At 46.7% G+C, this 22865-nt stretch overlaps 3 protein-coding genes across 5 annotated transcripts in view; 1 reads left to right on the top strand and 2 right to left on the bottom strand.

Annotated features, from left to right (window-relative positions):
• Nucleotides 1-12930, bottom strand: part of ALG8 (ALG8 alpha-1,3-glucosyltransferase) — a 24484-nt gene extending 11554 nt beyond the window's left edge. Inside the window, exon 1 of the mRNA XM_072032891.1 lies at nucleotides 12867-12930. The gene's annotated coding sequence lies outside the window, so the exon portion shown is untranslated. The remainder of the gene's footprint in view (nucleotides 1-12866) is intronic.
• Nucleotides 1246-13003, bottom strand: KCTD21 (potassium channel tetramerization domain containing 21). Its single transcript, XM_027466796.3, has 2 exons — nucleotides 12867-13003; nucleotides 1246-7182 (listed from the first exon to the last, which is right to left on the bottom strand). The coding sequence occupies exon 2, from the start codon at nucleotides 7150-7152 to the stop codon at nucleotides 6370-6372; it is 783 nt and encodes a 260-aa protein (XP_027322597.2). The 5' UTR covers nucleotides 7153-7182; nucleotides 12867-13003; the 3' UTR covers nucleotides 1246-6369.
• Nucleotides 12935-22865, top strand: part of USP35 (ubiquitin specific peptidase 35) — a 23133-nt gene continuing 13202 nt past the window's right edge. Inside the window, exons 1-3 of one of the 3 annotated variants that reach the window (XM_072032889.1) lie at nucleotides 12935-13101; nucleotides 20114-20807; nucleotides 21821-21956. In XM_072032889.1, the coding sequence (XP_071888990.1) occupies nucleotides 20126-20807; nucleotides 21821-21956 (818 nt within the window). In that variant the 5' untranslated portion in view covers nucleotides 12935-13101; nucleotides 20114-20125. Of the gene's footprint in view, nucleotides 13102-17869; nucleotides 18011-20110; nucleotides 20808-21820; nucleotides 21957-22865 lie in introns of those variants that run through there. The other 2 variants (XM_027466752.3, XM_072032890.1) reach the window with 2 other exon arrangements.

Here is a 22865-nt window from a genome sequence, read left to right as displayed (position 1 = left end):
AATTTCTCCTTCTGTTTTGAAAACTTGTGATCTTTGTTTTACTATTCTCACACTGCTCATCCTGTTTTTCTCCAGGATGATTTTTTTTGGAGCAGTGAGGCCTTCTACTGTCTACTTACCTACTTAGCCTTTCTCCTTATGACTACACAACTACCTTGGAATACAGAAAAGTAACTCTCTACTGCTAAAAAAACACAACTTTGTTTCTCACGTCCCCACAGCCTCCTCTTCCCTGGGCTAAACACATGAAGTGCCCTCAGCCATCCCCCATACGTCTTCCCCTTGAGTTTGGGAGTGAAACTGGGTGTTGTGGGGTCAGGATTGGTGCTGGGTGTTACGGGGTGGTGTAGGAGAAAGCATGGGGTTCAGAGCTGTGGGACTAGGCACAGGGTTGGCTCTTGTGGGCCCACCAGGGGTATTGGGTTGTGTTGGACCTGCGGGATGTGGGGTTGGGTGGTGTGGAGCCACACTGACGCTGTATTTGCTGCCAGGGCTTGAGCCGATCCTGGTGGCCAGCACCTCCGTGAGGAGGGGACAGCCTGTGGTGGTGGTTGTGTGTCCATCATTACTGGTCTCATGAAGGGTTGGCGTTGTCCAAGCACTGCCCAATCTCCCTCCCTTCATGCTCCTTCTCCGTTTTTACTAGAGCGGAGAAATGATGTTCCTACAGGGTTCATCATCAGCTGCTGCTTCTTCCAGGACAACCCTGGGATATGGTCAAAGAGACGGAGGGATCTGGCTCACACTGGATTTGGGTGATCTTTTAGGGTCTCTCTCGTTGTTCCTTTGTGGCAATGGGCAGTGTGCTGGGTAGCCCCCCATGCCAATCTACACATCAGCACAGGTTTAACCCTATCGATCTGATTTGTGAAAGGTTCCCCCTTAGGACAAGAAGCATGGTGTTTGTGGGTGCATTAAGGTTGGAAGAAATTGTGTAGCAGCTCTCATGCCAACAATTCCCTTGAATCGAGCAGAAGCCACTTCAAAACCTACAATCTTAGCCCTCTTCCAGGGAGGTACCATCTCCAAACAGTGTCTCTGGGAGTTGAGTCCCCTTTTAGGTGTGCTCTTCGAGAGGAACATGCTCCATTTGATAGTTCTGCCAGCCTAGAGGGCAGATATATGCAAAGAGGATGGGTTTTTGGTTGCTTATAGCAAACCTCTGTCCTTCTAGGAACAGTACTCATAGGGGCACCTTGAAATCATGTTAATAATATGTGAGCATCTAATAACATGCAGAGCATCTACTGCTTCATTCACATTTTATTTACTGCCTTCAAAAATACATATTAGTAACAGTTCACAGAAGACTTACAGGCAGATAAATGCAACCAGATTTTCAAGTGTGATACCCTACAGGCTCCCTATAAAAGTGGTAAGGAAGTCAAACCATCTTTTGACACCTTCCAAAAAACATTCATTCAAAAGTATAGCTCTTCGTGAATCAGGGACCGAGTTCTGATCAACAGAAAAATCCCCAAAAATCCCAAATTAGGATTAAGAACAAGAAAGTAAGAGAGAAAATAAATTATTTACTCCATGGAGCCCTCACCTGTAGTTCCTTCTTTTTTTTTTATTTTAAACTTTTGAATCCATAGGAAAACCATTGCTCCTATTATTCCTGAGTGAATCTGACAGCATGATCTACTCGATCCAGCCCTTCTCACACAGAACACAGACATGTCTGACTGTACTAATTCACACATGAGACTTTTACGGGGGCATCACATATTAATTAGCACAGCTTGTACCCTGCACGTTTGTGACCAGCAGTGCATGGGTAAAGGAGATATTAAAGAATTTTAAAGGAGATATTAAAGGACAGTTTCATGTTCCCAAAGATGTGGAAATTCTGGGCAGTGACACCAAGTTAAAAGGGATGGGGTGCTTCCAAAACAAGTCTTCTTCATAACTTCTCCATTTATCCGTGAAGTATCAGAAGATCGTAGATTTATTTTACACAGTCCGTGGCATGGGCTGAAGGCCATATTTATCAACCCTTTGAACTTTACGTACAGTCCCCACCAGCCTTTCTATGACTGGGAATGAATCTGATTGATTGCAGATATTTACTGCCAGTAAACTCGAGTAGCGATTTACATTCAGCATCCAAGTTAAAACACGGGTAACTACAGCAGTGCATATGCTTGGCGATTTAAAGCACGTGCAAATTTAAGCAAAGCTGTCTGCATCTGACAGGGTACTAGCGTAACTGTTGGCATGGACAATATTTAAGTTGCTTAACAAGAGATTAAAACTGGAGAGGACCAGGGAGTCATTTTAATCACAGCCTTCTTCCACAACAAAATCTTTGTCTCCATTGTTACCTTGCTGTTTTCTTTTCCTGAACGCACCTAGATCCTTTATTCTCCCCCTTCACATTCTTGTTAACTTAAGAATTCCTCCAGGTCTAATTTTACACCTTTTATTTCCCTACCACCACCTGCAGAAGCAAACACTCCTCTCACTGTCTCCTAATGACTCTGAAGAACAGCAGCATGACCCAAAGACATCTTAGTATTCAGGTATGATTTCAGTCCTTTTATCGTAACTGGGCATTATTAGACAATTAAGCGATATCAAGCCAAAAAAACACGTAAAATAAATCCATGACTGATTCTTTCTGGACTCCACTAAGATGCTTTATAATAATCTTTCTGTCTTACAAGAAATCCCACTGTGCCATGGATATGCACATGTCTGAAGATGCCATTATGGTACAGCTAATAACTTATTTATCATCTGCCCTAACTCTGATGTTTTTCTGCCCTGAAACTATTGATCTCTGTACCCAGTGACTCTCTCAGCATTTAGGCCATTAAAAAAAAAAATAAAGTGCATCTCAGCCTCATTTTACAGATGGAGGTGGTGAGGGAGACGGGCTGATGGCAGAATCAGAACGGGAGATAAGCTCTGAGATGTGGAAGAAGCCATCCTTCAAACTTTAAGGGGAAGAAAGATTCTTTCCTTGTTTTAAGGAAAAAAATAAGTTTGTTCTCAGAGGGAATATTCAACTCCAACAGTGAAATAATTTGTAGATGTTACTGCTAATCAACGTCAAGTGCTTTCCACGACTAGAGATGAGGTTGTGCTGTACCCTAAGCACTTGATATGGCTTTGTGCATGTTTATTTTTCTTTAACTCAGGAGAACTGCAGAGAACAAGAATCCCCAGTGCTGCTGAGTGGTGAAAGAAAAGCAAGTTACACCCCTCGGGCTCAGAAACAGAAGGTAAGCAAAAGCTAGCTATCAAGATAACAAGGGAACAAATGCTTCCGAGAGAGAATGTGCCTCCAAACAGTCATTACAACATAAATCAGAGCGCAAAATTAGGGAGCAGCTATATATTTAGCTTAGCACGTCCGCTGAAATAGCAACTCCATTTGTATAACATATGTTTGATTGCAATCCCAGCTTAGCACTTACTTCACATACTTGTTAGCACGCAGAACTGCTGTGGTGCTATAAATAATACCTCCTTCTCAAAGATGTTTATTCCATTTAACAATTTAGAGCTATTTCAAGCTTTTGTGTAGCTCCCAAAGCCTGTTTTCATTCCTGTCCTTACGCTGGTTGGACATTTCTCTGCATATCAATAAATGTCAGAGATCTGTGGTCAACCCTACTCTTGCCTGATTTAATTACCTGAGCACAGAAAAATGTTGATTCAAGCTGTCCATCTTTTGCATAATATCCTGATGGGTTCAAGCTCTCCAGATGAGGATCTGGATCAGTTCTCTCCTTGATCTGTGGAGACTCAAACTCGTATTTCCATCTCAGCAGATTGCCCCAGTTACTAGGGCCACGTTGGGGCACTCTTCACTTGCCCAGATTTTTAAAGAGCTATCTGACTGCTTTTAGTGTGGGCTCTGCTGCTGTCTGAAGAAAAGAAAAAGGGGTGGGGGCAAAACGGAGGCTTAGAGCTCTCTGTAAAGCTATGCATAGTGCTTTTGGTGCCGCTTCTTACATGCCTTTCACCAGAAAATGAATGATTCAGCTCTTTTTCTTTATTATTATCTGAAACAGAATGAGGCAGTACCAATCCAGAGCTCGAAGGGGTGTTGATCAGACCTTCCCCCACACCCTTTCAAATGAGATTTAAGCACACTGTTCTTGCCCCTTGATTAACTCAAGCTGAAAGGAAACTAATTACGTTGATTTAATTAAACTAATTAAACGAAATAAGCTGAAAGAAAACTTTTCTTTTGAGTACTGAGTTTAAAAAACACGCGGTTGACATCCCCCAAAAACTATTACCATAAATTCAGCAAGGGCATACCTATTTTGAAGGCATAGATTTGATGAAGGAGGGTTCAGGTGTGGCATTTTACAGATCACAATAAGATCACATGCATAGATCATCGCTGTGAATGTCCAAATGAGCGGCAAACTCGTGGCAGAAATAAGATTCACATTGCTCTTGCTTTGCTTTGTCAGTGACACGCTGCAACCCCTAGAACAGATGACTTCTGCTTCACAGTTCAGGGCAGGAGTGGGGAAAAAAAGTTCTTCCTAATGCTTCCTAACCCCGAAGAATGGTGCCACAAGCTGGAATTTGGTCACAACGTACTGTTTACCATCCTCAAGGCTCACAAAACTGGCCAGCTTTAATGGTTCCGTGGTTTTCAATCCCAGTCAGCGCTTCCTAACAACATGGTCCCACTTCCATCATCGTGCTGGTGGGTCTAGCACCATGGCAGACAGGGAAAGAAGCTTACAGTAGGTTGCTAATAACTACGGAATGTGCATTTTCACCAGCAGCATGCTGATTTGTGTTGTTCATGCAATTACAGCTTGGGAAGTAGAAGTTATTTATTCTATTTCTCTTGCTGTTTTTACAACAGTACAAAACACTTCTTTATGCTGCTTACTGGTCAGCTTAACACAGCAACAACTGGCTGCTTTGGGAAACGAGAACATGAGCGACACTGAGCTTTGCAGCCCCCTACCGAGAACTTTTCGAAGCAATAAAATTACAAATGCAGAAGTTGGTTATTGCATTTTCCCTCCTATCTCATTAGAGGTTACGGGAAATGTTCCGGGGGGGTCTCTCATGCAATCTGGTTAGGGACACCTAAAATATTTCTAAACGTAATTAGCTGAGAATGAACCACCTTGAACGTGGCACAGATGAGCTAATCATCATTTCGATCACCGTAGCACCAGGCCAAGCTTTTAGGAAAGGGCTTGACCACTGTCGTCACCTCTGGTTTCCTCCTGCCTAATCTTTCTGACGACTGGACAGGAAATCCCAGCAAGAAGGCAAAATGCTGCCTTAGCAGCCTGACTGTTCACAAGGACATCATAAATGGCTCAATGTGCAGCAAAAACGAGCCCCTAGCTTTGTAATTAGAAATACTGGGGGTAATGATGGAAAAATAGTCCTTTCAGATGGAATCCAGCCTACCTCGAAACCATCCCATGCTGGTTGACATGGCAAAAGAAGGCCGTGTCCAGGCAGAAGAGGTTCAACCGTTCAGAATTTATTTGAGGTCCTCTGCCCTCTTGATGTCTTCACCTCTTAAGAGTTTTCGGAGCATCCTCAGGACAAATTATAGCGTTGTGAGGGAAGGAAAAGGACCAGTGGTCTCGGATGACTTTGGAATGTAAAGGTTTAAGAGCATCCAAAGCAAAGTTCCCCAACAGACACAATCTTCTCAATTTTTAAGAACATCATTCTCTCTCTTATGGCTTTCTTGGTCGTTCCCAGTGTCAGGCACATCATTCAAACACGGCTTCCCTGAAAGCAGAACAGGCTTCCTCCCAGGGTTCAGGAAAAAAAGTCACCTTCAGATGGCGATAGGACAGGATCCCCTACTCATGTGCAGTTCGCACTGTCCTTTGCAGCAATATTGGATGAGTCCATGTGGCGAGGCTTCTTCTCTGTGGATCCAACAAGTTTCTTGCGTGCTCCACGCAGGTGGCATGGTAAGAGAAGGAAAATGTGCCCGCTGGAGTGTAGCTCCATGGCTTCTTTCACCGCGTCAGGTCTCCAGCTACTCTCCAGATCTTGATGACTGAACATTCGCATCACCCTTGCAGGATAGGTTAAGGACCATCCCATTTTCCAACCGGAGAACGTAGGAAGGGTAGAAGTTCAGTGATTTTCCCCACAGTTGTACAGCAGGTTAGAGGTGGAGGCAGAGACAGAACCAACCCTGAATTCAGGTGTTAGACAATATTCCTCCTGCTTAGAATATGGCCATATTCTGGAAGATGGCATCGGTAAATACATTAAAGGAAAATCATCTCCCTGTTAGTGGCTCTTAATCCAGGCAAGCACGATTCTGAATTAGGCTGTAAGTGTGTTTTAGAGGGAAACACTTAACCTGTGTTATCTCCACGCCGGCACCACCATCAACAGCCCTTCCTACTTGTATCGAATCAGGCGAATAATCTTATTATTCATGAAATCCGAAGTGTGTGGGTGAGAAGAATCTATGCAGAAGCCATCGCTCAGGGCTATTTTGAGCACTTCTTCCACAAACACCTGGAAGCTGTTGATCTGCTTATTGTCAGGCACCACCCAGAGTCTCTTCAAGTTCTGCCGTGTGTACTCCTCTTCGGGAAGGCCCTCCACGCTCGCAACCCAATCTAAGGTCAAATGGTTGGGGTCCTGCAGGTAGCTGGATATGGACGAGAGGTTTCCGTTGAAGCAGTAGTAAAGTTTGGAACCGAGAAGCTTCAGGAAGAGGCACGAAGTGGAGAAGATATAGGCGCTGAAGACTTCCATGTTGGAGGAGGAGAGGCTGTAGATCTGGGGCGCTTCTCGGACGGTGAAGTGAACGGTCTGGGTCTTCTGGTCGAGGCTGATGTTGAGCATGGCGTTTTTCTCCGCTTTGGAAAGCTCCACCTCCTTCTCCTGCAAGGCCTCGATCAGAGGCTGGATTTGATAAAAATCCACCTCCCGCCGAAGCAAGCCCATTTCCTGAAAGTCCTCGGGGAGGTCCAAGTGAGAAGTTCGTAAGAAGTTGAGGATGTAGCGGAAGATTTTGCCGTCTCTGTCGATGAAGCAGTTGCCTTGGCTGTCCTTCTTGGTGGGCATCTTCCCACTGAACATGGCCCCCAGCATGGAGTCTGGAAAGCTAGTCAGGGTGGACAGGGAGGTGGTGTAGAGTTTCCCTCCCACATTGAGCGTGATGGGTTCTGACATGACGGAAAAGCCGCGGTGCTGGGGCTAACTCTAAAAAATAAAAATAAAAATCCAACACCACACATTCAGCTGCATTAACCTGCTCAAAAGGAACAGGGAAAAAAAAAAGAAAAAAAAAAAGAGTACTAAATATATCTGGGTAACTACAGGGTAATAATTCATCATAGGAATTGGAACTTGGGTTGTTGGCGGATGTGTCTTGAGAAGAAACTTCAGGATGTTTTTTCTCTTAAGGGTCTTTAACAGGGCTTTGTTTAGTTCAGTTTAGTGGCAGAAATCACGAGTTTTCCAAAGCTTTGCAGTCATGCTGAATGTGAAATCTCTCCCACAGGTGCCTACAGCAGAACAACTGCTGACTTCAAGAGTTAGATCCTAGGCTCACCTGATCTCATCTCCCTCATGACCACAGGATTTAGAGGAAACAGAAAAGCAGGACAAGAACTGGACACATTCCCAATACCTTCCATGGCATCTCAAGATGTAATCAAAGCAACGAAGCTGTGGTGGCAGAACCCCCCTAGCACACATTTGTGTGCAGTCATCCTAGCAGGGAGCCAGCGAGCTGTGCTGCCATAAGTGCTACCATTCAGGAAAAAAAAATACAAATAAAAAAATCAGACTTTCTCCTTCCAACGTACTTTGCCTGAGAAAACATTTCCTAATTAATTGGGGCCATATCCTCAGCTGGCATAGCTTCTGTGCAGCTCCTCTGCAATCAGCTGAGCCAAACTGAGGATGTGATTTTATGCTGCAGTTCAGCATCATTGCCTCTGGAGGGAACATACCTCCCTTCACCCGCTACCTTACCGTCCTTATTCCTTCCTGCAGCTCCAGCACTTTCCTGACCCCACACTAAGCCAGTTTAGGGAGCTGCTGCTCCATCGCACAGCTGTTTTTCCTTGTTTGCTTGCATCCACAAGTTCATTCCCAGCTTTATTTTGACTGTTTCAAAAGCAGCAGGGAACCCATCGGTATTTGCTGCAGAGATATGAGGTAGCTCTTGCTGTAGTAGCTATGGTCATGCAACAGAAAGCAGCCCAACAGCTGCCTTAAAATTAAATTTATTAAGCCTAAATAGTCATGGAATAATCCTAGCCAGGATAACGTTGTTATCAGCTCTGCAGTCACATAGTTCAGGTATAACATTTCCCTCTGCCCTGTAGCCCGTGTTGGTCCTTAGCACACAGCGCGTTTGTCACTGCACAATAATGAGGGGAAACAATCAGATTTGCAAATCCACCGAGGGCTTTGCTTGTGTAAGCAATAGAGATCCTGCATCCAATAAAAGTGGCAAATAAAGACACGTGGAAAGCAACACAGCACCCACTCCACCCCCGTGACCAAAGCCCGTCCTTGGTACTAACTTCAGCCAAAAACACCCTGAAAAAAAAGCTGTTTGTTTCAGTGTTACCCTCCCCTCAGCACTGTTGTCTCAGCAAACTTCCCACTCTTGAAGGCTTCAACCCAAATTAGAGCCGAGAGCTCTTCAAACCCATTTTATATCGGCTCCAACCGGTCTAATTCTGTTGTACGAGTGGCTGCCGTGTATTTTTCCCCCCTAAGGGCTTGCAATATGCCTGTGAAAGCGTTGCTACAAACACAGTCTGACATTCACGAAACCAGCCCCAAATGCGTATTTTTTTTCAAGTTTCAGCCGAGAACAGAAGCGTTCCCAACATCTCCCTGCGAATAACACAGATTGCAGAGGCAGGACTGACAGTGGCCCAAAGGCCCGTTCACAGCTTCCCTCCTCTGCTAAAACTCAGGCTGTTTTAGACCAAACAACCCAATTTTTTTTTCCCGTTATTTCTTTATAGGTCATGTTTGCAGATTTTGGAGCCCACGCCTGCTTGTTGGTACCACGGGAGGAGTTTTCTCATGCTGTCTGCCAGCTGCAGCGAGATGCCCTCCTCCGTGGGTCTGCGACAGCCTTCTCCTGGCAAATTCTCTCATCAAGAACCTAAAGATCACTGGATGGCCCAGATCTTCAGTGAGAAGACAAGAGAGAGTCCATTTCAAACCCAACATCCACCCTAAGTTTATTCTGATCCCAAACCCGGCTGGTTACACACATATTAATGAGGCAGATGGCTCAGACTGATCTGAAATGGGTAACGTTAAAAAAAAAAGTGTCTGGCTCCGGCCTCTCAGCACCTATCTGACCTAATATCAGAGAAAGGCTCTCCAAGAACACAGCACAGCATTCGCTGCTCCTTGGTGGCATTTCCACGAACACGAGGCTGCAGGAGAGCATCTGATGTGGCCGTGGGTGGCTGTAACCTACGGTCCCCAAGGCCAAGTATGAACTGGGTTATGGTTCTTGGAAGCAAGAGAATTACAGTAAAGCCTTTTGTGGAGCTGCTCCCAAAGCAGTACTTAAAATTCAGTCCGATTAGATCACCTAGAGATCTAATTTGAGAGCTGAAGATGCAAGTTTCACCAAAGAGCATAGTATTATTACATGCTTTCAGAGTGATTTGGGTTTAAATACATTTTTCTTTCAAAAACTAGATGTAATTTAGTGTTAAGGAGATAAATAAATAAAAAAACTACACTTATTTAAAGACATAATCTCTTCAGGCGATGCAAATTGAGAGAAACTAGCCTTGCTTTGTGGCGATTTTTTATTGAGAAGTCCAATTTCTGAGTCAAAGCTGCTGCTTGAGCCTCCGAGCATTTCGGCAGACCAGGGTTTGTAAATTTGAAGGTGGGTTTTACTGGCAGGAGCATCCTCAGCAGATGCAGAGCGCCCATTTCTATAAGGAGCCTCTACTCCAGGAGTTTAGTTCAGCAAATAATCGGTCTGAACCTGGGAGAGTCGTGGGGTTGACACAGCAGGAAGCTAGGAAACGGTGTGGGAAATGACAAAATTCACCCATTTTCACTAATTAACATCTTCACATATTTATAACCCTCACCTCAGTTCCTTCATTATCTGTGACGCTTCCTTTGTTTAATAATTTTCAATGCAAAACAGCCTTGGGCAAGCTTATTTCCCCTCTTATTTATTCATCGCATTTAAGAGTGCTTTAATTAGTTCATAAATAAAATTCTGCATGTATAATTTAACGGAGTGCCGGTTTCACCCAATTTAGAAAAAAAAACCCACACGTGCACAAACAGCCATCCAAAAATGCATCATTCACGATGTGCCTCCTTAGGTAAAAATGGTGCAAGTGGCACAACTATTGCTGAGTGGTTAACCTCTCTGAAAAATGAGCAAAGCTGCAGTTTGCCCTTTTTTTTTTTAAGCCAGAAAATGCAGGTTGCTGTAAACTCTAAAGTTGTAATTATGCTTTTATCATTTTCAAAATACAAAAAGCAAAAAACAACAGGGACCTTTCCTTAAGAAATATATAAATTTGCGTATATATATATAAAAGCACAGGAAAAGCCATTTTTAATATGAGTTTTCTGCTTCCTGATTCAGATAAAAATTGATCTTTCCAGTTAAAAATAATCTACCCCAAACCAGCGAGTTGATGAAACCCGAGGGATCGAACGTCTGGTTCTCTTTCACAATCTCATTAAATATTTGGAGAAAACTGGCTCTGCATTAACAGAATAAAGATAAAAGTAGCGTGGCTGAAGCTAGAAATAGTGGCAGGGCAGAGAAAAGATACAAGAGGTGCTAAGCAGATGAGAAAACAAAATGAAGTTTTTATTTGGGAAAAGGCGTAGCGATGCCTTGGTTTCCCTCAGAAGTGAACCAAAGCACAAGTATTTGTTGGGAATGAGAAAATAAAAGCAGCAGGAATTGCTTACGGACACAGGTTTTCCTTTACAGGGAAAGAAAAAGACTCTTTTGGGGGGATTTTGGGGAGGCAGCAGGTAAGACGGGGTTAACAGGCTGCTCAGAGCATCGTGCAGAGGATCTCGTTAGGGAAATGAATTAAACGCAGAGCAGCAGAGGGCGATGTGATGTGGGAGGAGGGCATTTTAATTTTAATTTTCTATAGATGCCTCGCTGATTAATTTTAGTGTACCCTTCCGTACCCAACCCATAAAACATCCCTTCGTGGCTGAAACTTTGGAAAGCCGTCTTTAAGGCAGCGAAAAACCCAGCTTGGTTAAGAAAAAGCTGCGGAGTAGCGACGAGCAGCAAGGCACACACGCAGCAAAAATTAGAGATGAATTATTTAGGAAGAAAACCTAAGGGGCAATAAGATGAAAGCAAGATGGGGACTGTTTCTGATAAGTATCGGGAAGAAAAGCCAGCCTAAAAAAAACCTCCCTGGCTTTTGGGTATTGCCCAAGAGAGCCGCAGTGGCTGCAGAAACGCCGCACGAGGCCGGCCAGGTAATGCGCTGCGGGAAGCCCGGAGGGGCCAGATGGATTTGGAGTAAAAAGGAGGGGAAAGCAAGACCCTCAGCTAGGAATTTGTGTTATGGGGGCTAGAGAAAAGGCACTTTGACGTCCAGGAGTCACCCTATGGTGACAGCTTGGAGAAAAGCCATAACGAAGAATGACCAAGGGAAAGTGAAAACAAAATAAGAAGGGCTTAGAAAAGAAAAATAAAAGGAAAACTTGGTTCGTGGCTTCCCAAGTGAGAGGCAGCCCCCAGCAGCCAGCAGGCAGCATGTGAGAGCTGGGTTTAAGGAAGGATTTGGGATAAAATGTGTTACAAGGAGAGGCTTAACCTTCCTCTAGGGTACCACTGATGCACGCACTGATCTCAGTGGATGCTCAGCTCCAGCAGGTTAAATGTTTGCAACACACCTTCTACACACTACGTGCTTATTTACTGTGATCCTACAGAGGGAACCCCATGTTTTCCCGTCGCTTTAGGATGGAAATCAATCCCACATCGTTCTGGCCACCGGGCCGAGCACAGGGAGCTCTGCCAGCCTCCGCAAGACGCGGAGAGCTGCGGCAGGGACTCCAGCTCCCGGCAGGCACCGTGCAGGAAACGCCACCTCACCCTTCCCCTATAGCCTCGAGGAAACATCCCCTATAGCCTCGAGGAAAAGCTCACCCGTGACTCGAGGTTTATTTTCTAATCACGCTGCGTTAAACACAGCAATACACGGGGAAGGATGAACACGACTTTCCTAACATCCCCAACTCGCTGGCGTGCTCCTCCATCCCTTCCAAGGCCAGGACCTCCCTTCTTTGGGGTCTGGAGCATCTCCTGGCAGCGGGTCCAGGCTGGTGCCGCTTGCTGGGGGATGGAGGCGACCCCAAAATGCTGCATCTGCAGATGCTGAAGTTAAGCAGAGTGCAGCTCTGGGTGAAGAGGAGGTGGGATGAATGTGGTAGGGGACAGGATCCAAGCCGGCCGCCCTCAGAGCCAGCTTCGTCCCCCAAAGTGCTGAAAAACCCGTGAATTGCAGAAAAATGGGATTGGGGAAATGGGGGGAGGACAAAGTTTGCCGGGTGGTGCTGCGCCATGCTGAGAGGGGCTGGCTCCTCCCTGCACAGCCGGGAATTCGCTACAGCAGAATGAAATGCTAAAATCATCCTAATAATAATAATAATTATAATAATTATAATTTAATAATAGGAATAAATCCACCAAATCCTCCCCGCATCCCAAAGCCCTTCTCCCTCTGGCCCCTCTGGCCCAGCGAGCAGCACCCCCCTCCCCAAATCCCACCCGTGCCTCAGTTTCCCCAGCTGGCGGTGGGATGGGAAGGGGGTGACCCCAAGCCATCCCTCTCCCCCCTTATGGGGTGGCTCCCCCAAAAAGCCCCCCCTGCTGTCCCCGCACCCACCTGCGGCCCCGCCGAGCCCCGTCCCCGCCCGGGCGCCGCAGGAGGAGGAGGAGGAGGAGGAGGAGGAAGCAAAGGGGCGGCGAGCCCGGCTCTCCCGGTGCTGCCAGAGCTGGGATTTGTAGTTTCGTCGCCTTCCCTTCGCCCTGCCCCCGGAGCTGCCCGCAGGGCTGCGGGTTTTTTGCCCTAAAGAGGAGCGAAGCGGGTTGGCACGGCTCGGCACGGCTCCGGGGGGGAGGTAACGGGGGGCAGGAGGACGGGGGGAGGTCAGGGGATGGGGTGCTGGGGGGTGGCTTGGGGTGTAAAAGGGTGGAGGGATGCTGGAAGGATGCGCAGGGTGAGGGATGCTCTTGGGAAGGGCTGCTCCGAGGGAGGGATGCTCAGAGAGGGGTGTTTGGGATGCTCCGGGGAAGGGATGCTGGAGGGATGCTCGGGATGCAATGTTTGGGATGTTTGGGATGTTTGGGGCTTCAGGATACAGGAGGGATACTGGAGAGAGGGAATTTGGGGGTCAGGACGCAGGAGGGATTCTCAGGGGTTGGGGTGCAGGGTTGGTATTAGGGGATCGGGCTGCTCAGAGGGTGCTCGGAGGTTGGGGTGCTCGGGGTTTCAGGGTATAGGATGGATTCTCAAAGGAGGGGTGTTTGGGGGTCGGGATGCGGGTTTGGTATTTGGGAGTTGGAGAGATGCTTGGGATGCTCCGGGGAAGGGATGCAGGAGGGATGCTCAGAGGGAGGGATGCGGGAGAGGCGTTTGGGGCTTGGGGCTCACAGAGAGGGATGCTCAGGGCTTGGGATGCTCAGAGGGAGGGATGCTCAGGGGCTGGGGTGCTCAGGGCTTCAGGATACAGCAAGGATTCTCGGAGGGATGTTTGGAGGCCGGGATGCTCAGAGAGAGGGATGCTTAGGGACTGGGATGAGGGAGGGAACTGGGATTAATGGGGTTTGGGGTTCAGGGTATAGGAAGAGTGTTCAGGGCTCAGGCTGCAGGAGGGAGCTTGGGGTGCTTGGGGGGGTCTGGGTGCAGGAGGGGTGCTCGGGAACTGGGATACCTAAAGGGAGGCCTGCCCAGAGGGAGGGATTTTTGGGGGAATGGGTGCAGCAGGCATGGCTGGGATGAAGGTTGGGATGCAAAGGGGATGCTCAGGATGCAGGTGGGGAACCCATAACGATGCTGTGTGTGTGTGTGTGTCTGTGTGCATTCCCCTGGTGCCTGCAGAGCTCTGCAAACCTTCCTTTGTGAGGCAGCAGCTCGCCACAAGGAGCTGGTACAAATTGTGTCCAGGCTTTCACCCAGGGAAACCAACCTGGGGAGTGGAACAGCCTGGGATGTTCCCATCCCACAGGCCCTAAAAGATTCAGAGCACATTTTGTGACAGGGGCGGTGAAGTTTGCCACGGTCTCTGTTTGCCACGATCTCAATTGGCCTTCCTGGTTTCTGGATTAGCAGAGGCACAGCCAAATACATGGGGGCTGCAGGGAAACTGAGGTCTAAAATGAGGGACATGTCCCCTTTTTCCTGAAAACTGGAGGTCTCTGTATCTCCAAGCAGTAAGGCAGGGGCTGATAAATCCCAGCCAGCGCTCGGTCCGGTGTGTTTTGGTGGAGGAGATGTGGTTTTCGCTTGGACGATCTCCAGGGCTTTTATTTCTCTACACAGATAAAAGCAGGCAGCAATGTGAAGGAAGGAGAGTGGTGTTTATTCTATAAATACCTCCAAAAAAGCCTTCCGGAGTAGATGTATTTACAGTCCCCGGGGATGATAATAGAAAGGACGTTGGTCTGAAGGTCAGGGCAGGAGCCAGGCACTCCTGGTATCACACAGGAGAAATGCAGCCCTGGCTGAGAGCTAGGGAGGAAAGCAGAAGGCTTTGGGAGGAGGAAATTTTGTCTGTGGTTGGTGCTGGGCTTAGCCATAAAGCCAGCGGTCTGTCAGTGGTGGTCCAAGTCCCAGTTCCTGTGCCTTTGCTACTGAATCTGGGGGCAATGGGAGAGGGAAATGTAATCCCTTGTGCCTCAGTTTCTGCAGCCACAGCTGGAGGTGATGGCTGATAACACGCTAGCAGTGCTTTTGAGAGGCTTTATTGGAGAAGGATGCTGACATGGGTTAGAGCTGTGCGTGTATCTCTTGTCTGGAGGGGAGGAATGGAGCTGGGAGGAGTCTGGAGACAGAGAGAGGATGAAATGTCAGGGCCTTGGGCTTTATTTGGCATTACTGCACTCATCGCTTTGACATCTAGCCAAAGCCTTTTTTTGTTTTTTTAGTTTTGTCTGATGACTGAGTGCCTAACAGCGAGAAACATAAAGCAAGAGAAGAGGCTTTGGGGTTTGTGTGCAGCAAAGGGACCGAAGGAGCAGCACTGGAGATCAGAGAGCGGCCTGGCTGAGGCAGCCGCCTTCAGCTCCTCTGGGCAGCCTGGGCCAGGCCCTCAGCGCCCTCAGAGGGCAGAATTTCTTCCCAATTTCTTCCTGAAGCCTCCCCCCTGCCAGGCTCCAGCCGGTGCCCCTCGTCCTGTCCCCCCAGCCCTGACCAAGAGTCCCTCCCCAGCTTTCCTGCCCCCCCTGCAGGCGCTGGCAGCTCTCCCCTGGGCCTTCTCTTCCCCAGGCCCACCACCCCCAGCTCTGGCTTCTTAGGAGAAAAAACAACAAATTTTAGAAACATCAACAGAATTTAGTAAAGATACAGCCTGCTATCTGGTAAATTTAGGCTGGTTGCACACATGCACTTTAGCTAGTTACTTTTTAGGGGACCTGCCTGTGGCTCCACCAGCTGTAGGGTGAGGAGCCCCACAAGCGCTCAGGGTGCTTTGGATCAAATACACCAGAGGGCAGGAAAGCATGATAGAGCTTTAAGAGCCCAAATTAATTAGCTGTAGTGAGTAGGAGACACGCAACACGAGTGCAATCTGTCACTGGAAAACAGTTTGGGACAGGAAGCGAGGAATATGTTATCTCCTCGAAAAGGGGAGGTGGATTAGAGGAGGCAGATTGTAATTACAGGCGAAAATTTTGGCCAGCCTTCCATGCTGGCAATCTTTCCCTGCTACGACTGCAGATGGGTAGAGTCTCTCTTTGGTTTCTAAAGGGCTATTTAGCTGCATTTTGGGGGGAAGTTATTAGCTCTGAGTTTCTGTTATATTGCTGCAACAGCCTTGTCTCATGAAGGCGATATGTGCTCCTCTGTGCATATCCCTACAGATACCCATGGCTTGCAGAACAGCGGGCACTGTTTCAGCCGAAGCCTCCAGGCATTATTACAGTGCGAATAATAAATAAGGCAGCCTGAGGCTTTAGATATTAATGAACAGCAGGATGACAAATAATTAGGAAAGAAATAAAGAGGGAAGCAGCAATTGTGTCGCTGAGGGGACTTGAGGAAGAAACCGCAGCATTAAGTCATTGTGAGTGCTTGAGGTATGCACGGAAGATCACAGAGCTGGCATCACATCACTCCAATTAATTCAGGTGATTTAGCCAAAATAGCTAGATCCCAGCTAAATTAAGAGTATAACTGATTGTGTAAACTGCAATAGATCACAGGGAGAGAAGAGTAGGGGATGTGGCAGCAGTGATGACGGCCTTTATTTGATGATTTACCATTCTGTAGGTCAGTTGCAATTTCTTTATGGTTATTTGCAGAAGTTTTTTTAGCATTTTAGAAAAAAAAAAGTCATAGGGAAGTGATAATGATTGCTTGTGCTTGCTCGATACCTGCTGGTGAGGCTGCATCTATTGGATGTGTTATACCACACTGATGTGTTATAGGCTGTTTGCCCTCCTCAGATGGATGGATGTGCAGGTACTTTGGACCAAAAATATTCCCATTGCTTATGAATTAAGGAGATATTTATTCTGAAAGAAAAGAAAAGAAAAGAAGAGAAAAAAAGAAAAGAAAAGAAAAAAGAAAGGAAAAAAAAAGAAAATATCAGGACTGCAAATTGCTTTGATGTTCCTGGAAAACAGACCTAGAGAGGTGTGTGACAGCAGGGGCTGCTTCTTTTTGTTTGGACAATAAGTCACAGCAAATTTTTTAGAAATTTCAGAGAATACTGTTGTGCAGTATGCTGTGCTCTAGGAAGGTGCTGTGAGCACTCACCTCCGCCCTGCAGCAGCTCAGCAGCCTGCAGGATCGAGCCCTAATTGCCCGACTGCCTGGAGGATGAAGGAAGAATAACAGTAATGTCTTGGCTGGCATAAAAGGAACCACTTGAGCAGGAGTTAAGGACAATAAAAGGTGACTCTTGATTCTGTACTTCCAGACCTCCAGAGCAGTTAGGGAAGTAGATCACAATTTTGTCTTCTTTTTAAGTAAGAAGGAAGTCACATTATTTATCAGCCTACATTTGGACAGTGGGATTTTTTCCCTCCCCTAGTGGTATTTATCAAGTTACATAGCATGAAACAGTCCGGATGCCATCGTAGGAAATGTGTTAAATTTATTACCAAGATTTCCTGAAGGTAAGGTAAATCTCAGGTCTATGTTTTCCCAGCTTTTTATGGTGTGGGTGCAGGAACCAATACTGCATTCTGCAAAAAGTACTGAGGAGCCTTTACTGGAAATCTGCTGCTGGCAGAGATGGGGGAATGAATTGATTTAGAAGTAATTGGAGAGACTTCAAGTGAAATGAGTCCCAATTAAAGAAAAAAAAACACAGTCAGGAGAGAAATATATTAAGAGGATACCTCAGAGCATTACAGAATATGAAGATTAGACCCAAGTAAAGCCCAAGGTGACTTTTCATCCTGAGCTCAGTTTTTTTTTTTTGTTATTTTTTTGTTTGCAGTTTACTCAGTTGAGGGAGTGAAAATAAGCTGGCCGATGATGCTCTCTGCAAACAAAGCCTGTTGCAAGCCTGGAAATACTTCATTTTCTTTGTGGCTTTAGGTGGCATTTAGGTCTGGAGCCAGAGCTGCTGTCCTTTACAGCATCCTTTTCATTTATTTATTTATTTATCTATCTACTTATTTATCTCTATATTTATTTATTTATTTATTATTTTGAGGAGGTATGGGAGAAAGCACTGCCCTGTGTTTGTGGATGCAGTTTGTGCTACCAAATACCATCCGTGCTCGTTGATCTATCAGGAAGAAGGCAGAGTGTTTGCAGGACACTTTCCTAAGTCTGAGCATCTGTGTGACAAAGATGAGGTAGGAAGACATTCCTCCCTCTTCTAAAGTACAGCTCCCCCTCCAGCACATCTCCAAAAATCAAGGATGGTCTCAGAAACTACCTTTGTCAGCCTGTCTTTGGGAAAATCACTGGGCACAGCCTTTTAAAAGCTGTGTCTGGGCACACAAAGGAGGTTTGCTTGATGGCAGGGCTGCCATGTAGGCGGACCAGGGCTGGCCAGGGCTGATGAGAACCTCGTGGAATTCAGCAATGACAAATGCAAAGTTCTGCATTTGGTACAGATTCATCTCTGGATGGACTCATCCAGCATGGACTCAGCTGGGCTGTACCAACCCCCTGGTGAAAGCTGGGCACTGGCTGATAGCAGCTGCCCAGTGCCTCCCAGGAGGTTATCTGGGAGATGAAGCCAGGCTTTTCGCAGCAGTGCATGGCAGGAGAATGAGAGAAAAACCAGGCATAAATCAAAACACGAGTTTTCAACTGGAAATAAAGAAAAACTTCCCACTGTGAGCTAGTTAAAAACTGGGGCAAGTTGCTCAGGGTGGTTGTGTGATCTCCATCCTAGCATGTTTTTAAGACCTGGATGGAGAAAGCCCTGAGCAAATTGGTTTAATTTCAGCTTTGTGCAAGGGTTGGACCACAAACCTCCCTCCTGACCCTTTGATTTTCCCCAGGTTGCTCCTGCCAGTCGTGCACGAGGGGCACAGAACAGTTTCACCACTTTATGGGATTTTTTCCTTTTTCACTGCAAAGCTGTGTACTTTCTGTTTCGTGTGAGCTGCACACCAGATGGAACCTCAGAGCAGCTTTTCAGATTAATAATTAACACTTTGACCTCCTCCAGCATCTTCCTGTGCTCCAGGAACTCAGTTCTCTTTTGCAAGCAGGAATGAGCCGATCCTCCCAACTTTTCTATGAGTTACTGCCTGGAATATGAAGTGCTAAAAAATGTTGAAGTTCTCCCACTTCTTATGACAGATTCCTGATTCTTTGAATATTTATTCTCTCTCTCTCTTTTTTTTTTTTTAATTTATTTTTTAATTTTTTTTAGTATTTAACAGAAGAGGACCAGGCACCAGATCTCCAGAGCAGTGTTTGGCTGCCCAGTGGCAAAGCTCTCCCCCCCTCTCCTGCAGTTCTCTGGGTTGTTGATGACACATTTCCAATTTCTGCAACAAATGAGGCGGTGCTCTTACAGGCAACAGTCTCCTTCACTGCAAACCCTGATTCATTCTCCAAGAAGGCCCTGGAAAAAAAATAAATAAATAGAGTTAATATGAGATCCTTTAAATAATATCCCTGAAAGCATCTGGAGCTGTGCTGGGGCTGAATTACCCACTCCTAACTCCTAAACTTTGCCACTTGAATGTTGTCTGAGTGTAGTTTGAAGACTGTAGTGTTTATTTTTATATAGTACAATGCATCTGGAATGTAGCTTTAATACAGGTTTAATATTGTATTGTGAAATCCTTTGCTGGTGATGGATCCTCCACCACAAGGTCAGCTGAACAGTGAACACACAGGGGACAGAAAGGACCAGGATGGTGCCTGGAGAGCTGTCTTCCAGGGGAAGCCCCGGGGGCTTTTTCAGTGCTTTCTAATGCTTTATGGCTGGTGAATTCGGGCTGAGACGAATAGGAAGCTTTGCCTGACTCTGCAGTTTCTCTCCCCTCTCAATTTGGTCCAGCAAACAAATGCGGCAGGTCCTGGGGGGCAGCCAGGACCTCACCACTCCCTCTGCTGAGAGCTGGGTGGATTTAGGGAAATGTGGGGCACTACCCTGAGCTGCTGCACCCCTCGAGGAGAGGGAGCTCATCCTTTCCTAGGGTCAAGTGTAAGGTTGTAGTTGGTTATTTACAAGATAAAAATGCTCAAGTATGTGACTAGTCCGAAGAAGTTCTGTGTTTTTTGTGTATTTATTCTGGCTTTGGGACTTTTGTCTCAATCAAGCATCACCAGAGTGGAAACTTCTCCTCATCCCTCAGAACACCACCATGAAAAAGTCACAAGGGTTATCATCTTTGTAGTGTCCCAGATGGCTTCCAAGCTCTGTTTCTGGTCCTAAAAGCTCGACGGATCTTCCCTGAACTAACCTGCTGCTCTGTTCCTTCTTTCAGCAGCTGGGAGCAGGGATGGATAAGATACTGGAAGCCGTGGTGATGTCCTCCTACCCCAACAACGTGAAGCAAGGCCTTGTGAGGCGCGTCATTGAGGCATCGAAGCAGCCCATGGACAGCGAGCAGTGCTGGTCCATGCTGGAGCTGTGCACCAAGCTTTATCTCGTGGGGGACACCAAGTATAAAAGAGAGATCGGGAAGGAGGTTTTGGAGGTCTACGGCCACTACCACCCGGAGGAATTTGAGGAGTTCTTCAACGTCCGCTTCCTCCTGAGTCTCCTCCAGGAGGGCTACGGCCCCCTGGGGAAGAGAAGTCATTACGTCCTCGATTATATCCAGTTAGGGCTGCAGTTCGTCTTGGAAAGCCCGTCAGCAAACAGCATTTTCAGCTTGCTGAGGATCGAGGTGCTCCGGAAAGTCTGCGAGAGGCCCGGCCCCAAGCAGTGCGCCAAGATCAGCAAACTCTTAAGCCAACATCCTCAGTGCATCCCCACGGGCAAGCACCAGGTCTTGTTTTGTCAGCAGCTGATCCGATGCATCGGGCAGTTCCAGTGCGTCTCCGAGGGGGAAGAGGACATCATGGAGTTTTTGGAGCATGTGAACAAGGTGAGCGGTCTCCTGCAGAGGATCTGGAGGACTCAGACCTCAGCCATCCTGCCCTCGTTGAAGGAGCTGTTCACTATCATTTCTTCGACAGGTAATGATTAAAAAAAATAAAAAAATAAGGGGTGCAAATGTAGGGATTGGCTTTGATGAGGAACAAAAGCGCTTGGTGGTTTTCTTGGTTCCCACCCACTCCAGAAATGCAACCATGACTGAAATATAACAAATAAGTGTCCCTAACTGTTACTTTAAGCTAAGAAAATAATTTATCCTGAAACCTCACAGAGTCTGTACGCAGGAATTGTTAACTGGGCTGAAATACATGCAGCACAGTCTTGTGTGTTCAGTACTTTTCAGCATCAGCTGGGCTTGATGGAAAGCATCTTATCTGCAGCAGGTCAGAGTGGGACCTGAAACCTTTCAGAAATGTCACTCTCAATCGATGAAGCCCTCAGCCTGCTCCTTAGCAGAAAGTAAGAGCAGAGCTAAGGACTTAACTCCTCACCAACCTAGAGGTAGGAAGCCCACCTGTCTCTCTGGACAGAGGTCTTAAGGTAGGACAGAAGATATTGATCCATCTTCTGGGGCCTTTAGATTAATACAGAGAGGCTCAGAAGATTTTTGGAGATCCCAGTGCCATGAAATGTCAGGCTGTAGGCAGGTGAGCTCCTGTCCCAGCTATTCCTGAGCCCATAAGGAGATGAACATTTCAATATCCCCTATATCAAAACCTCATCTTTTGAAACGTGCTCCAGGCAGGCAAACCTGCAGTCATACCCCATTGCAATTATTTGCAGTAATTAACATAAAGAGAGCACACAGAGGGACTTTGGGACCCAGGCAATAATGTTTTAGTGTCTGTGATCCTTTTGGGCTGGATATGACTGCATGCAACAGCCCATCTGCTGCGACCCAACCTCAATATTTTGGGGTTTGGGGGATTGTCCTCCTAGCACAGCTACGCGTGGACTCCTCATGGCCTGTTTATGCCAGCTGCATTTACCTAGGGAGGAATTTTCTGGCTTTTAGAGCTGAGAACTGACCTCACGTGCCTGTTTTCCCCGGGGACTAACATCTTCCCTGCTCGTGCTCGTTCCTGTCTTGCAGAGGAGCAGGAAGCTCCGTCCAACGCCTTGGCCAGCGTGGTTCAGTTTGTGCCTCTGGAGCTGATGGACGGTGTTATCAGGAACCTCACCAACGACGACAGCATCAGCGACGTGCAAATGATGATGGCCATTGGCAGGTAGGAGAATTAGGGAATGCAGGAGTGAATGTTCTTGGTCTGGACAAAAACCTGCCCCAAAGCTTCTCTCGGCTCCTCTGTGGGGTTTTACTCCAGGACTGGAGCAAAGGCCATTTTAGCTGATGTCTTGTGAGGTGTGGGGATAAAAGGGGAATTTCTGAATCCTTCCTTCCAGCTCTGAGGGCCCAAAGAACTAGAATAAAGACTGGTTTTTATTATTATATTATCATAAAGACTGATTGTTATAATTATTATTGTATTTGTCTGGTTTGATTTGGTTTCTTTTTTCTCAGAAATAAGCTGTGTTATGGGATACCCAGCATAAGGTATCTTGAAAAGAATGGATTATTTTTTTTTTCCAGAAGATGTAAAGGGCCATTTCTTCCCCAAATCTCCTTTAAAGAATTTCAAGGACATCACCCTAAACCACCAGCCACAGCTAAAAACCTCGCAGGCATTTTTTAATGTCCAGCTGTTTCAACAAGCCCACCCCGACCTTCACCAGACGGCTGCGGTGCTGCTGGTCTGGATCTTGGTGCTGTGCCATGCTTATCCCTGACGTCAGTGCAGGCAGAGCAAACGGAGACATCAAGGCATGATGAAGCAGTAGCGGGTGAAATTCTGCCTGACGTGCCAGACTTGGTCTTTGCAGAGCCAGGATCCTCTCTGGCATCACCAGATCTTCCTTGCACAGCCATGTCCAAGTCCTACAGCTCCTCTATGTCCCCGTACCTTGCTCCTGCTTTTCCTAGGATTATCTCTAACCCGCATCTTCCTCAGAGGTCTTCATTTAAATGGGTGATGTTCACATGCAGGAGCACTCAGATTTAACCCAAGGGAGCTGGGGTGACTTGATCTCACTGAAAAAAATCTTTTTTTTTTCCCCTCTCTCTTAAAGGATTTCTCCCT

Source organism: Anas platyrhynchos, chromosome 1, assembly GCF_047663525.1.
Source record: "Anas platyrhynchos isolate ZD024472 breed Pekin duck chromosome 1, IASCAAS_PekinDuck_T2T, whole genome shotgun sequence".
In the NCBI taxonomy this organism is placed as follows: domain Eukaryota; kingdom Metazoa; phylum Chordata; class Aves; order Anseriformes; family Anatidae; genus Anas; species Anas platyrhynchos.
The sequence above is the reverse complement of the archived record's forward strand: the minus strand, read 5'-3'. Positions and strand labels throughout refer to the sequence as shown.